Source organism: Dermacentor variabilis, chromosome 5 (assembly GCF_050947875.1).
Source record: "Dermacentor variabilis isolate Ectoservices chromosome 5, ASM5094787v1, whole genome shotgun sequence".
Classification (NCBI taxonomy): Eukaryota; Metazoa; Arthropoda; class Arachnida; order Ixodida; family Ixodidae; genus Dermacentor; species Dermacentor variabilis.
This window is the reverse complement of record NC_134572.1, coordinates 198,529,666-198,543,539: the sequence shown is the minus strand read 5'-3', so window position 1 is coordinate 198,543,539 and position 13,874 is coordinate 198,529,666. Positions and strand designations below refer to the sequence as shown.

Below are 13,874 nucleotides of genomic sequence, written 5' to 3'. Positions count from 1 at the left end.
GGACAGGGGTAATTGGAGATCGTAAGGAGAAGCCTTCGTCCTGCAGTGGACATAAAACGGGATGATGATGATGATGATGATGATGATGATGATGATGTATTTGTGCGCCAGTATTCAGACCTTAAGGGTTGTTCCTGGGCACGTTAAATAAACATGATTGATTGATTGATGATTGATTGATTGATTGATTGATTGATTGATTGATTGATTGATTGATTGATTGATTGATCAATCGATGGATCGATCGACTGATTGATTATATTGTTTGAAAACAAAAGACAGCTACAGTAAGGAGAAAAATAGCAAATAAGCAACAAACACCTGCCAGCATTAGAATAGAAGAGTTGCATAGAGAAGAACCTTGAGCGAAGAAAACAAGCGAGTAAGAGGCAGCGGCATGGTGAGTGAAGAGGAAGGAGAGAGCGAAAAAAAAAAAGACTAATGGGGAGAAGAACATAGGAATGAAACATGTGTGCTTGTCACGCCCTCATCGGGTGTCACAGCGTCCCGCTAATCGTCATGAAATTAGCGCTAAATTAGCGCGAATGTCAAGCGTTCGTTTGGAATCTCGGTTTGTCGCCTTTAAAGCCTTGTCGACTTTAAGTCTGATCTAGCGTCGTTCCTGTTTAATAAATGTAAATTTTTTCGCCTCCCTCCGCGCTGTAACGATGTTTCACTATCAGCGACCAACTTGAGCAGCTTTCAAGACTCATATTGGTCTAACCGCACAGCTGAGCGACGAAAACACAGCCATGGCTCGGTCAGCCTGTCGCAGTGAAAGCGCATTCACACGGGCGATTGGCGCAGGTCGCACGACTGACTGCGCCTGGCGAGCGAGGAGCGACTGGAGGCGGTCGACATTCGCACCGCTAAACTCGACCTGCCTGTTACCACCGAAATGTCTCGTGGTTGATGCTGTTCCCTTCTGTTGACACATTGATCGCCATGTAAGATAAATGGCAGCGTATAAAAATGTCCTAATTGTATACCACTGATTGGTTTAGTAGCCTTGCGACTGTGCCATGGTATATCCTCAAAGAGTACAGTACTGTTTGGTGGAAACACGCATGCTAATGCGCAGCAGCATGCGACCAGCGATGGAAGGAGAAGTGATAGGTGCAAAAGAGGAGAATATATATTAGTCGAAGTGCAAGTGGGTAGATCACACGGGCTGATCGGATAACGTGTGCGATAATGCAAATATCAGGCATGCGTGCATGAAGACAAAGGACCTTGCTTCCCCAAACGCAAGGATACCACTTTATGCTTTCTGCCATGCACAAGAGAGAAGTTGGCCATCGGCTTCTCAATGTTTGCTGCGCGGATGGTGTTACGCCTCCAAGCCACAAGCAGCACGAACCTGCTTCTGACCGGTGACAAAGCATCGGCAGAAAAACATGTTTCGCGGCCGAAGAAAAATAAAGATACGCGATGGGGCCTGAAGCGTGTGCATAAACGAACAAAACAAGACGAACGAAGAGTTGGGATTGCCGGCAAAGAGGGCGACCATCTTAGCGAGTCCTTCAGAACGGTCCGCAGCGAACAAGACAAAGGCCTTCCGGGGCGACCGCTGGCCGGGCGGGAGAAAGACGGCGGCGACGAGCAACGCCTTTGGTCCCCTAAAGATGGATGTCAGTGAACTCGGTCAGCTAACGGTGGTTCCCACACGATGACTGCGCCGACGGGTCGCGAGGCCCCGCGATGGTGCAAATCAAACGCGCAGCAATGCTGCGTGCGAGCCGCTTAAAAAGCGGGGAGAAAGAAGCGAGTGAAAAGAGGTTGACCCTTTGCATCTGCACCGGGCGCTGCGGCACCCTTCCTGCGATGGCGGTAAACAAAGGCGCCTCGGAGGTCAAGAATCCCGGGCGGCGGCGCCATTGTGCGAGAGATTATGTACTCTCTCGGTGCACCGACGCACGTGCGCGAGCGGCAACGCTTTAAGACATCCAGCACAAAGGCGAGGGATATAGACACGAGGGTCACAACGTAGAGAAAGAAAACAATCCGTGGACCAGAAAAAATAGACCCCCGTCCGCGGCCTGCAGCAAAAAGTAGTGATGCACACAGAAAGCGAATTAGCATACGCACTTCTGAATGCGTTTGTTTCAGGTGAATTTTTTCTCTTGCGCAAAAGATAGGACGACTGCGGAGGACCAGAAAAAAACCTCGAGGCATTGAAGATTCGCACACGCAATCCTCCACTGTAAACAGATTTACGTGGCCCCCGCGTGACACAGGTAAAATGCAATAGAAGCAAGCATAGAAAATGCATTGACACCCCCGGCGAGGGTGAACTCTTTGGTACCGCGCCGATCACAATAGCATCGGGGTCGGAGGAGCGGCTATTGTGTGCTACATCTTAAGCGGTCCCCACGGACAACCGAGAGCTTTTGTAGAACAGCCTCGCAATTGTGAATGTCCACGTCGAGAACACATACACCGCGAATAAAGCAGAGCACGCAGGCGCCCGCTTTCTTGGCGCGCCTTTCGAAACCGCGGCCAAGCGATGACGAGACGGGAAGATGGTGGGTAGGAGAAAGGCAGTTTTTTGACGAACGAGTTCAACGGCCAAGCGCGGATGTCGCAGGGTCAGCGCATAAACGGCGTTCACAGTGGTAAAAAAAATGCACGAGGCTCGGAACCCGCGTTCGCATAACAGCGAACGCTTCCTCGGCGGGTTGAAGTAGAATAAAAAGAAAAGGTAGAACGAAAAATTACGGCAGAACTCGTCTGACGATGGCTGTACACGGTAATGCAATTAGCACTCGAGAAATGAAGCGACACACTTGAGGTCACATTTATCTATAGTGGTCATACTGAGACTCGTATGGCTTCGGCTGTATGCGGCACATTTGGTGTCATCCCATTCTGCTACGGCTCTCGCTTGCCAAGGTCGCCCATGAGCATGGCGGCATGACGACAACTATATGACGCTGGCGCCGTGAAGACGACAGATTGACGAAGAAGGAATGACGTAGGTAAAACGACAAAGGCGACGAGGGCGTTACGCAATGAGATGGCGATAATTCAATGCTGTCGATGGTATAACAACCAGAGTGTGACTACGACGACGTGAGTACAATGGCAATCGGACCTTCTTGTCCGTGTGTTTTATGTCATAATATCCCCCTTTGTCACAAATCAAAGAATTTGTTTCCTACTTTATGTCAGAACCAAGCGTTAAAACCTTATCTTTACGCCTTAGCCCAACTCACGGACCAGTGCATGTTTAATCGTGTGTTGTACCCTCCTGAAACGGTAGAGTGGGTTATGAGTGAAGCTACAATGCAGGGTCGCAGACATCAGACTACTCCACCGTCACGCAATCGACAAAAGGTACACTATCATCTACCAGTGGATAGCAGGTCGCAGCGGAATTTCGGGAAACCACAGTGCGTATGGCGCTGCCCGATCTGCCGACGATGGTGCCCATATTGTACCAATATACCACTGTCAAGAGCAGATGCAGCCACAAGTCTTCGCTTCCTCGCACGCGAGCTTATGCAGAATCTGTGGAACACAACTGAATTCACGAACGCACGTCTCCACAGATTGGATCCACGTCTGCAACTCCGCCTTCCACCAGGGTTACCACGAGCGGAAGCAACCCTTCTGTGCCGCCTGTGGCTCGGCGTGGCATTCAAGAACTCCTATTCCTTTCGGATTGTAGTGGCCGACAACCCTACTTGCGACACCTGCGGCTGCGAGGAGACGATCGAGCACCCCCTCTGTGGCTGTCCCTGTTGCAATGTGCAAACAAAAGTGCTCGTGACCGCGCTCGAAAAACTGGACAATCGCCCCTTCACAGAAGAAAAAGTTCTAGGACACTGGTCCAGACGCGTTTCGGCACTCAAGGTCTTAAAGGCTTCAGCTTATGCTTTTAAGGGCATGCGAGCTGTGCGACCGCCTTTTAATGTTGTAACGCGTAGCATCGCGTTACTGTGTGAACTTTTTTCAGCTTTTTTCTTCTTCTTTCTCCTTTTATTCCCTTTACTCCTTTCCCCAGCACAGGGTAGCCAGCCGGTACTTGGCTAACCGCCCTGTCCCTTGCGTCCCACACAATCCAGGGCTCCGGCATGGTCGTGGCTCCACGGGATCGCTGCAGCGAGGTGCACGGTGCAAGGCGAGCATGTTTTTCCACTTCGCCCACCATTAATCCAGTTCCAGTGTACGTAAGATGGAATTACCACTAATTGTAAAAATATTAGAAAAATTGTCAGCATGGATTAAAGAAACATTTTCATTTGAACACGCCCCATGGAGACGGTACAAGCTAGTGTAAGAAACATTATTTTGTGGACAGAAATGCCATCAGTAATTCAATATTCTATAGACAAGGTCGGCAAGCCTACGTTTAATGGTGCTTTCAGGCTAGTAGCACCACTGGCGCGAGTCCAGAAGAAACAAGAGATATCGCCGCTTAACAGCGGCGATATGAAAATAAAAGAACGTCCGGAGTGTTAAAGTCGCCCAGATGAATGAGTCGCCGATAAGCGGGTGTCAGTAACGACGGCCGATCTAGGTGGACTTCACACCAAACTGAAGGGTAGCCCCATACCTACGAGAAATTCTCGATCTAAACGTGCGTAGTCACGCGGAGTAAATTCAATGTCAAGTCAGCTTTCAGTTGCACAAACGAAATGTCGGGAATGACATTATGTCAATAAACCAAGCAGCGGAAACTGGTTCAAGATTTTGCATTTTGGTTGAAAAAAAAAGGTTATGTCATCCAACACAAATCGCACGCCATTTAGGCTAAAGACGATGCCGGAGAGAAAGTACAAGGAGCGGCTTACGTCGCTCCTCGGCTTACGCCATTCTGGACTATCAACCGAGTATACCCGACAGCGACAAGGTACACGCCTTCTTGAGCACGATTGACCCAAAGACTTACGGAATGTTGAAGTTATTAATAGCTCCAGAACTGTCTTCTACAAAAAGTTTCCAAGACCTGAAGAAAGTTTTGAGCGACCACCGGTCTTCGAAGCCGTCCGTCATTGGAGAGCAGGCCAAGTTTCACGGGAGGTGTCAACGGGAAGGCGAGTTCTTATCTAGTTAGGTTGCCGAGCTTCGTAAACTGTCGCGAACGTGCGAGTTTGGAAGCGCCCTTGACGGGTCAATTCGGGACCGCTTCCTGTGCGGCCTGCTACGAGAAGACATTCAGTGAGTGCTTTTCACAGACGATAGCAAGCTTAAAGAGGAAAAACGATTGCGACTTCAGACGGGACGTAAGACGAAGACGTTGACTGGACGAGCGGCAACTAGCAACTGAGGTTTATTACCATGAAGCACGTAGCAGCAAATGGTCGCACCTGCGCGCAGCGTGCCTTGCTGAATAACAAGATGAAACACACGTAGCAGAAAGCACCCTAGGTGGCTATGGAAAGTGCCAAGGGGCAAAAAACAACTATCACTGCATGGTTAATCAAATACAGTGTTTATCTAGGAGCGCCACCGAAAGCTCACTTACACACGTGTCTAGGCCGAGTCTGCGCATGTGTGCCGCTTCCATAATTTCTCGATCAAGCCTTGAGTCCACCAGTCCTTCTGGGGCGCAAGTCCCAGGAGCACAAAGGCGTTTGTACGACCGGCGACACCGAGTCGTGCACTTCCTGCCTGGTTCGTTGGTGCTTCTGCGGTCTCCGTCGAGCCAGGTCGGCCTGTCAGAAAAACTGCTCTCTCGTTACACAGGCCCACACCGAGTGCTTCGTGCCGTGGCTCCCGTCGCCTACGAGATCGCCCCATCTGCTTCCCAGTCCACTGATATCGTGCACGTTACACGACTGAAGCAGTATCACCGTCCCAGTGATGACATTTAGTCGCTCCGGGACGTTGTTTCTGCCGCCAGGGATTATGCTGCACGCGTGTCGTATTTGATTGCGTGAACGAGGTGCGTGGGCGCCATCACTCGAGAAAAGAGGAGGAAGGACGAACTAGGCTCGTCCTATGAATCGAACCGGTCAGCGCTGCAACCGCTGCTGTAAATATAACCTGTAAACAGTTGATCGCCTTTCTGACGCGTCTTTCGCGTAAACACACACACATATATATATATATATATATATATATATATATATATATATATATATATATATATATATATATATATATATATATATATATATATATATATATATATATATATATATAAATATATATATATATAATACATGTATTTCTCATTGTACTAGCTCACTAATCTTCTGTTAATTTTCGTTTCGCCTGCGCCTTGTCGAGTGATAGCAGCTCGTTTTAGCAACCTTCGATTTCCTTTGTTGTGCACGGAACGCTCAGCTCCTCTTCACACGCTAAATATGCGAAACAACGTGCCCTTCGCCCTCTTGGAATTGTTTGTCGCGTATCGCACGGCTCAAACTCCCCTGTCCCCTTTCTAAAATTTTATTCTGCTGTGCGCCTTCCACTACTTGGGTATGCCTTTGTAGTTTGGGGCGGAACGTGCAAATAAATAAATCTGGCGCGGAACGCGTCCAGAATAAATTGATATCTATCGTCTAGCTTCACTTTGGCGTTCTGGCGACCATAGTCAAGCCCAAGTCAACTCACACCTATCAAAACATATTAGGTTAAACCTTCCGGCTCCTCTACAAGGTGTACCATGTCATCAAAGATTCTCTAAAGCTTCGTGATGGTGAACAATATCCGTGCCGCAAAAAGTATACCAGGCATCATGCCCCATTTTATCCATGGCCTTGGTTGCATTAGAGAGTGTCCTAGCTATGGCTCGACTCCAAAAAAAGATAAATGAAACGTGCGATAAGTATTCTGCTGTTCTGACATAATTCAGAGTTCATTTCCTGTGCATTGTACAGCTCGCGTCGTGCACATGAAACCATATTTTGCGCGTTCGTGATATTTGTTATTTAGCGCAAGCTCTTCGGCCAGCTGGTGCGTTCTTTGCGTTTCGCTGCTAAGGCGTTTTTAAAGTTCGTATTCATGTTTCATTCGTTCATTTTTCATGTGTGCGCTCCTATTTGCAGCTAATGCGCTTTTTTGAGACTGTGCACGTCACGCTTCACTACTGCTGTAATTTTGTCTTTCCCGTAGCCCTCCCTATTTTCTATGCGCGAGCATCTGCCTTTGTGTCCCTTTATTTTTCCCTTCCTTCCTTCCGTACAACACTCGTTGAGCATCGAGGCGCTGCTTTTTCTGGGCAAGGGGCACAATGAATTAGTGGTGGGCACAGTGCGAGAACAGGCAAGAAGGTGCGCGTCCTACCCACCGCCCATTTTTGTAGGAAACTCTATGCCCACCGCGCTCGGTAGCCAGGTCTCAACGCCGTAGGAACCAGATAGCTCAACGAGCATGCCCTTTCAAGTCACGTGGCAATATAAGCAGCGACGGCACCAGCACGCGCGCGAGACGTCACCCGTCTTCGCGAGCGGCCCGCCTCCCCGCGAGAGGGAACGCACCTGGCCGAAAGGCGGCTGTGGCGCCGACACCGGCGGCGGTGGCGGTGGCGGTGGTGGCGGCGGCGCGTGGTGAATCCTGGGCGGCGGCGGCTCCTTGAGGCCCGGCGAGGCGCTGACGGGCGGCCGCAGCGGGGGCGCCAGGCCCATGGGGCGCGCCACCGGGGATACGCCGTGCTGCTGCTGCAGGTGGGGCGGAGGACCCGCCGGGTGGTGGCCCGGGGGCGGAGGGCCCAGCGACGGCACCAGCGGAGTCTGGAACATGGCTGCACGAAACGACGAGCACACTTTTCTCAGGCTTACCATGCGACGAACGGCGCATTTCTTCTGCACTTGCGTCACAAACGGCGCGTGTGGGCCCACCGCGAGACGCAGATTGAAAGGAATCCGCTCGTGCCCGAGAGGACGTCAAGCGTCACGCAGTGCCCGACAATGCACGGCCGGCAAACACGCACACAGACACAACGAGAGGCACACACCGCGACACGGCACAGCGCTGTGCGGATAACGCTGGCAGAGAAGCACAAGGAGCCGCCAAGGCGAATAAAAGCTCTCTCGCCACAGCCTGTCCGTCTGACCTCGAGCTGGTTAACGGGCGCTGCAGTTCTCCCATTGCCGTCCCCGACATTACGAGATTGATACATTTCGTCGCCCGAATCAAAGATGGCCAAAGCCATTACTCGAGGTACCGAAATACCTAGGTTATGCGCTGTGGCATCCGTTTGAGTGCATCTTCGGTGGTTTCAGTCAAAAAAAAAGTAGCTCTGTAGCGAAATGAACTTTACGCATGGTGTAACTGTATACTGTTCGACAGATTTTACTGGGTACTCTAAAGCTTTTTACTGCGATAGCGCTTAAGTGCTTCAAACTGGGTTTAGCCGTCTCCGTCGATTCGTTCCCTTGACGATGACCGTTGTGATCATGGACGGTTTTTGTTTCTTTATTTTTCTTTCGTTCTCTCCCTCTCTAATTGTCTATTTTTTCTTTCCTTTTCTGTCTTCGACAGGCGAGCTCGTCATCTCCAGTTTCACTATCGCCATGACTTGTAGACCAATGAAAAGAAGGTCCCCTCCGCACCCCCCCCCCCCCCCCTATAGACACAATCGTCACCACTGGCATACCAAGTTCCAGCCCATATCAATGTACTCATGTGGGTTGGATTGCATGCATTAGTGTACCGTCCAGCAAGAAAGTTTACGGACCACGGGATCTCACAAAACGCCCAATTTCTGAGCAGCCTCACAACGCAACCTAGTAGTGGCATTTATACCTTATACTATTATACGTGAACAACATTGTGATGCTCGGTTTTACTGGCTACTATTGCAGACAGCTCGGAAAGTCGACGTTTTCTGAGATCCCATGGTACGTAAACTTTTTTAGTCGACTGTACATTTGAGAATTGCGCGCCCTAACTGTATAGTTGTCGCACAGCAACAGCCCTGAGCAAGAAGTGCTCGGTTCGGCGCTCCTCGAGGACTTCGTAAGTGGAGCTGTCTGAGCATAGTGTATTTCACAGGGCATGCACCAATCGAAACTGTAGCGGAGGAGGACGATGCTATCCTGATGGCACAAAAATTGTTCTTGGCAAGATTGCGACATGTTCTCATGTAATTCCTAGATGCCATGCACCAGACAACAACGTCGGCGCGACATAAACAGTAAGCACCACAATGACAAAGATAAGCCTCCACCATGCCACGTATGCCATCAACGGAATATGCGGCCACGACATGGTGGTTGATGAAAATCAAAGTCAAAAGTATCAACGGCGTCAATGCCGACAATGATGTCGCAACAATGACACCACATAGCCTTTTTCTTTTTTGACATAGCACTTCACAGAATTCACCGCAGCTAAGTGATCCATATAGCTGCACTGTACGGAAAAAAGAAAAACAAAAGATCCGCTCAAATGTCACCTCATCATTTCACTCATGAGATTAGTTATAGACGAAATACCGGCCTCACAATTGATTAATCCTGAGTCGGCACCTTCAAAAAAAATCAACGAGCCGGAATAACAAGAAACCTTCAACACAGCAACTGCGTCATCCGCGGTGGCTGAAATATTGACAAACAATCAATCTCAAGAATGGTGTAAGGAAACTGCATATTCTAAAAGTCATATGTAATGATATATTTGCTGATTGATTGAGCAGGTATCTGATTGGACGTCGTTCTGCTTATTGACAAAAAGAGAAAATATGACAGTTTTAGACAACTTTTCGAGACTTAATACGCTGACAACGAAGTAATCTCCCCTTGGTAACAAACAAAAGAAACAAAAAATCGTGATGCACCAAGGTTTTATGAATAAAATTGTATTCGTAAGGTAAAATGATGGACCACCTCGAAGAAATAAACCGGGATCAGCATATCGCCAATGAACTCATAAGCTCCCAGAAGGTCATTTACTTTTGAACTAAATAAATCAAACGTACTTAGACACAGTAAGCATGAGAGTGCGAAAGTGCGTCCATCTATTTCGAATTCCACATTATTCATTAATATGCCGTAGAGAAAGGAAGTTTTGTACGTTCCAAAGAAGATAAAGCCACGACTTATATTAAAAAACTACAATTTTCTTGCTTACTATCACCTAATTTCTAATTACAATGTAAATGTAATATAAGTAATTACACTGTAAATGTTATAAATATTTAATGCTCTCAAATTCAAAACCTAACGCGGCGTCACACAACGTATCTCGAGGACTCGCTTTCCGAGCTACGACGAACGTAGACCCCTCGAAGGGCCCTCCGAAGTATGGGAATGGGAAGACAAAATAACCAGCTTCAACGATATCACCAACCATTACAAGATGCAAAGAACCTTATCCACCACCCCATCCTAAACTGAGTAGAGCGCAAGCTGTCCGGTGATGACCACTACAAAGCAAATCATACAAGAGTCCGACACTGATGCATGCTATTTATCGAGACATGTACACAACAGATAGAAGCAAAGTGTGTGGCACCAGAGCCACGCTAGAACACATGCTATGGGAATAATAATAATATTTGGGGTTTTACGTGCCAAAACCACTTTCTGATTATGAGGCTCGCCGTAGTGGGGGACTCCAGAAATTTTGACCACCTGGGGTTCTTTAACGTGCACCTAAATCTAAGCACACGGGTGTTTTCGCATTTCGCCCCCATCTAAATGCGGCCGCCGTGGCCGGGATTCGATCCCGCGACCTCGTGCTCAGCAGCCCAACACCATAGCCACTGAGCAACCACGGCGGGTTTATGGGAATGCCAGGGTCTAATACACGACAATGAGAGCGAGACCGCCATCGACAGATGGCGCGCGCGATGGCAGGCCGCGCTGCTCAGCTCGAGCCTGGAAGACCGACTCTGGCCAGTACAGCGGACATAAGGAAGCCGCCGCACGCGAATCGTTCCGATTCAAAACGAAGTTTCCGCACTCGCTCTCAAATTCTTACTGTCACCGTTTTCTTGGAATCCCTCGCCTAAGCCGAGAAACCTACAACCCATAGAGTTTCTAATAATACCCTAAAGGGAAATGTGGCGCTAGTGTCTACGGGGGTTCTCATGAGCGTTGCCTCAACCTACATGGGAATGATGGGAAGTACAGGCTTCGGATTGACTTCGATCTTTAGACTAGTGGCGTTTGCTTGCGGCGCATTAAACGAAGCTATACTCAAATATTATCGCATAAAAACTAATTTTATTTCTGCAGTATGTCATATAATGTACAACACGCTACATAAACTTTTTATGACTGTGAGATGGAAGCATGGTTTACTATGGTTTATCACCAGGACACACCAGGGTATGCATTCTTGTGCGATTATGTTCCCGATTCAACGCCAGAGAATAATTATTTATTTATTTTTGCAACAGCTATAACAACCATGCATTTACTTATATAAAAATACTCGTCAAGTATTATTGGAAATAAAAATGTTGTATTGTGAGAAAGTTTTGCGCCCTTGAGCGGAATGCTGCAAGTGTGGTCTGCTACGACACCTGCTCGCTGCAAACGCGAGACATTTCTCGCAGACGACAGGCACTTGCGAACTCTCTTGCTCTTTCGAAAGGCTGCGTCAGCTGTCACGATTGCTGAACGTCTTCAAGTACGTTTAAGCACATCTGCTGCAGTGCTAGCTAGGACGCTAGTGGCCTCATACGAGTATGCTTCATCATACTTTATATTGAGGTACCGCTTCCGAAGCGTTATGGCGTGGCTTTGAAATTACCCATTTTGCGACCCTAGACTACAGCCAGGAAGCAGCAACCTGTCCTACCACAAGTAAGTTTGTGTTCTCAGAGACCTAAAACACGCATTTCAATGAGCACATAAACCAGCAATGCATGATGAAGCCGTCAATAAAATTTGATTGTCAAGCCACTAGAAGTACAACTGTATATGTCTTGTATCAGTAGTGCCTTCTTTTCCCTATTCTGAAGTTTCATAAAGCACGTAACGCTACAGCGTCAACCTAACACACTTAACAAACCAAAGTCCAAAGGCTCAAAACATGTTCTTTCGATGTTTACGATGCCGTCGCTTTCTCGTCAGGACTTCGACACCACACCGCGACACAAACATCGTCTCAGTCGCTGGCCCAGCGCGCTATCGCCACTTCGAGCAACATAACAAAGGCAGAGAGCTTTGCGTTGCACTGTCCCACTGCAGGTCATAGCAGTTGAGCTTGAAGCGAAACCAAAACTGAAAAAAAAAAACTTGTAGATTGGTTCGCCAGTCAACAGAACGCCAATCCGAAGCCTGCACTTCCCATCATTCCCATGATGGTTGAACGATCGCAGCGCCAGATTTCCCTCTAGGTATACTAATATGAAACTCTATGCTACAACCCATTCGCCCACAGTGAGCGAGCGCATTAAAACCAACGGATGAAAGCAACATTAAGGTGCCGGTGTTCACAGTGGTTTCGGTTGAATATACGCCACGATAGGGAACAATTTTTGCAAGCTGCTGTCTCGTTTTTCCTCTTCTTCATCGCTTCATTTATTTGGAGCCTTTGTGGTCATGAACGCGTAGTTCTAAGTGAGATACTGAAAGTAACCGTGCGATATCAAATCAATATATTGTCGCAGCCTAGCAGAAGACGGGAAAGCCGGCGTAGAGGACGTATGGAAGCACCTTATCAGAGTAGTCAACGCGACGTCGTTGTCGTCTCTGTTTTTCCACTCGCGCGCTACTTCAGCGTCGTCCTCATCGCCTGGCACATACCCGCGGCGACCATATAGGATGTGGCAATATAGTGACCAAGATAAATCTACACCTAGTGGATAGCAAGAGATGAGCAACATGAACAAAGTAAAAAAATTCTGATAAAACGTTTGATGCACGTGTGTGTGAAAATTTGACATATCGATGGTTTTCCTCAGTATGTTTAGCGTCAAATTAGCGCTCGTGTTGCTTCAGGTTTCGCAGGTGTTTGCGCCATGTGAACTTTGCCGGCAGCGGATTTCTTGCATGATGTGAGCACGCTGTAGGCATCAATGGGGACGGAAGCAAGAGAAGAAGACGGCTAATAACTCAACGGCCACGGTCACGCGGTGCATCCAAGGCAAATGAGCTTCCACAGGTTCATCGGCGGTCGGTGTCTGTGTGACGAGGGAACACTTCCGGCGGAAGAAAAAACAATGCGACGCCTGTCCGTTAAAAAGAGGAGTGACGTCATTTTGTTCGCAAAATTTGTTTTGGTGGCCTGCCATCAGAGCTGTATATTAAAAATGCCCCGCCATTCGACTTGATGGGCGTTTCGAGCTTTCAGCACAGAAAACAATGCAGCAAAAGGTCAGCCGTGCGGGTGTCCAAATCGCACCCCTGCACTGAACATACTTTCTTTGGAGGTCGACGAAAGCTTTAGGTGTCGAGTGCTGGTCCTATCGCCAAACGCCAAGCCCGTCGTCCAGCACAGACGCACAAAAGAACTAAATTATCTGGCGGTCGTAACCCACTACTTTTGACTGAATAGGTTACGAAACAATGACGCTACCCACGTCAGCAAATTCAGACGAACGTCGACAAGCGAAACAGCACAACGTGTGAGTAACAGTGCATTGTAACTGGCCAACTTTACACACTTCTAGAGCTGCATCGCATTGAAAGTGATAGCAGCGCCAACCCTTATGACGGGCACTGGAAAAATGTACTTAATGATAATGGAAAAATAAAATAGACTTTCCTTCGCTAGTTACGCATGCAGAATATTGATTAGTAATTTTATTGTCGTTGAATGAACCTAAGTGCATCTCGGTTTAATTAAAGAACGCTTCTTTTTCTTTCCCAATGTTTGTTCCCTCCAAACACAGTCGCGCTTCAGTCGCTCCACGCTTGCCGATGTCGGTGACAATCTGTTCTGAACCGCTGTTCGCCCGAAGCTTTGCGACCTACTTGGATCAGCCTTGGTGCATCTAGCTGATTACAGCTTGCGATGGCGTCATGTTC

At 48.2% G+C, this 13,874-nt stretch overlaps 1 protein-coding gene across 1 annotated transcript in view; it reads right to left on the bottom strand.

Annotated features, from left to right (window-relative positions):
• nab (NGFI-A-binding protein homolog) overlaps positions 1–13,874 on the bottom strand; it is a 526,490-nt gene that overhangs the window by 298,258 nt on the left and 214,358 nt on the right. The window contains exon 4 of the mRNA XM_075693896.1: positions 7,431–7,693. Within this exon, the coding sequence (XP_075550011.1) occupies positions 7,431–7,693 (263 nt within the window). The remainder of the gene's footprint in view (positions 1–7,430; positions 7,694–13,874) is intronic.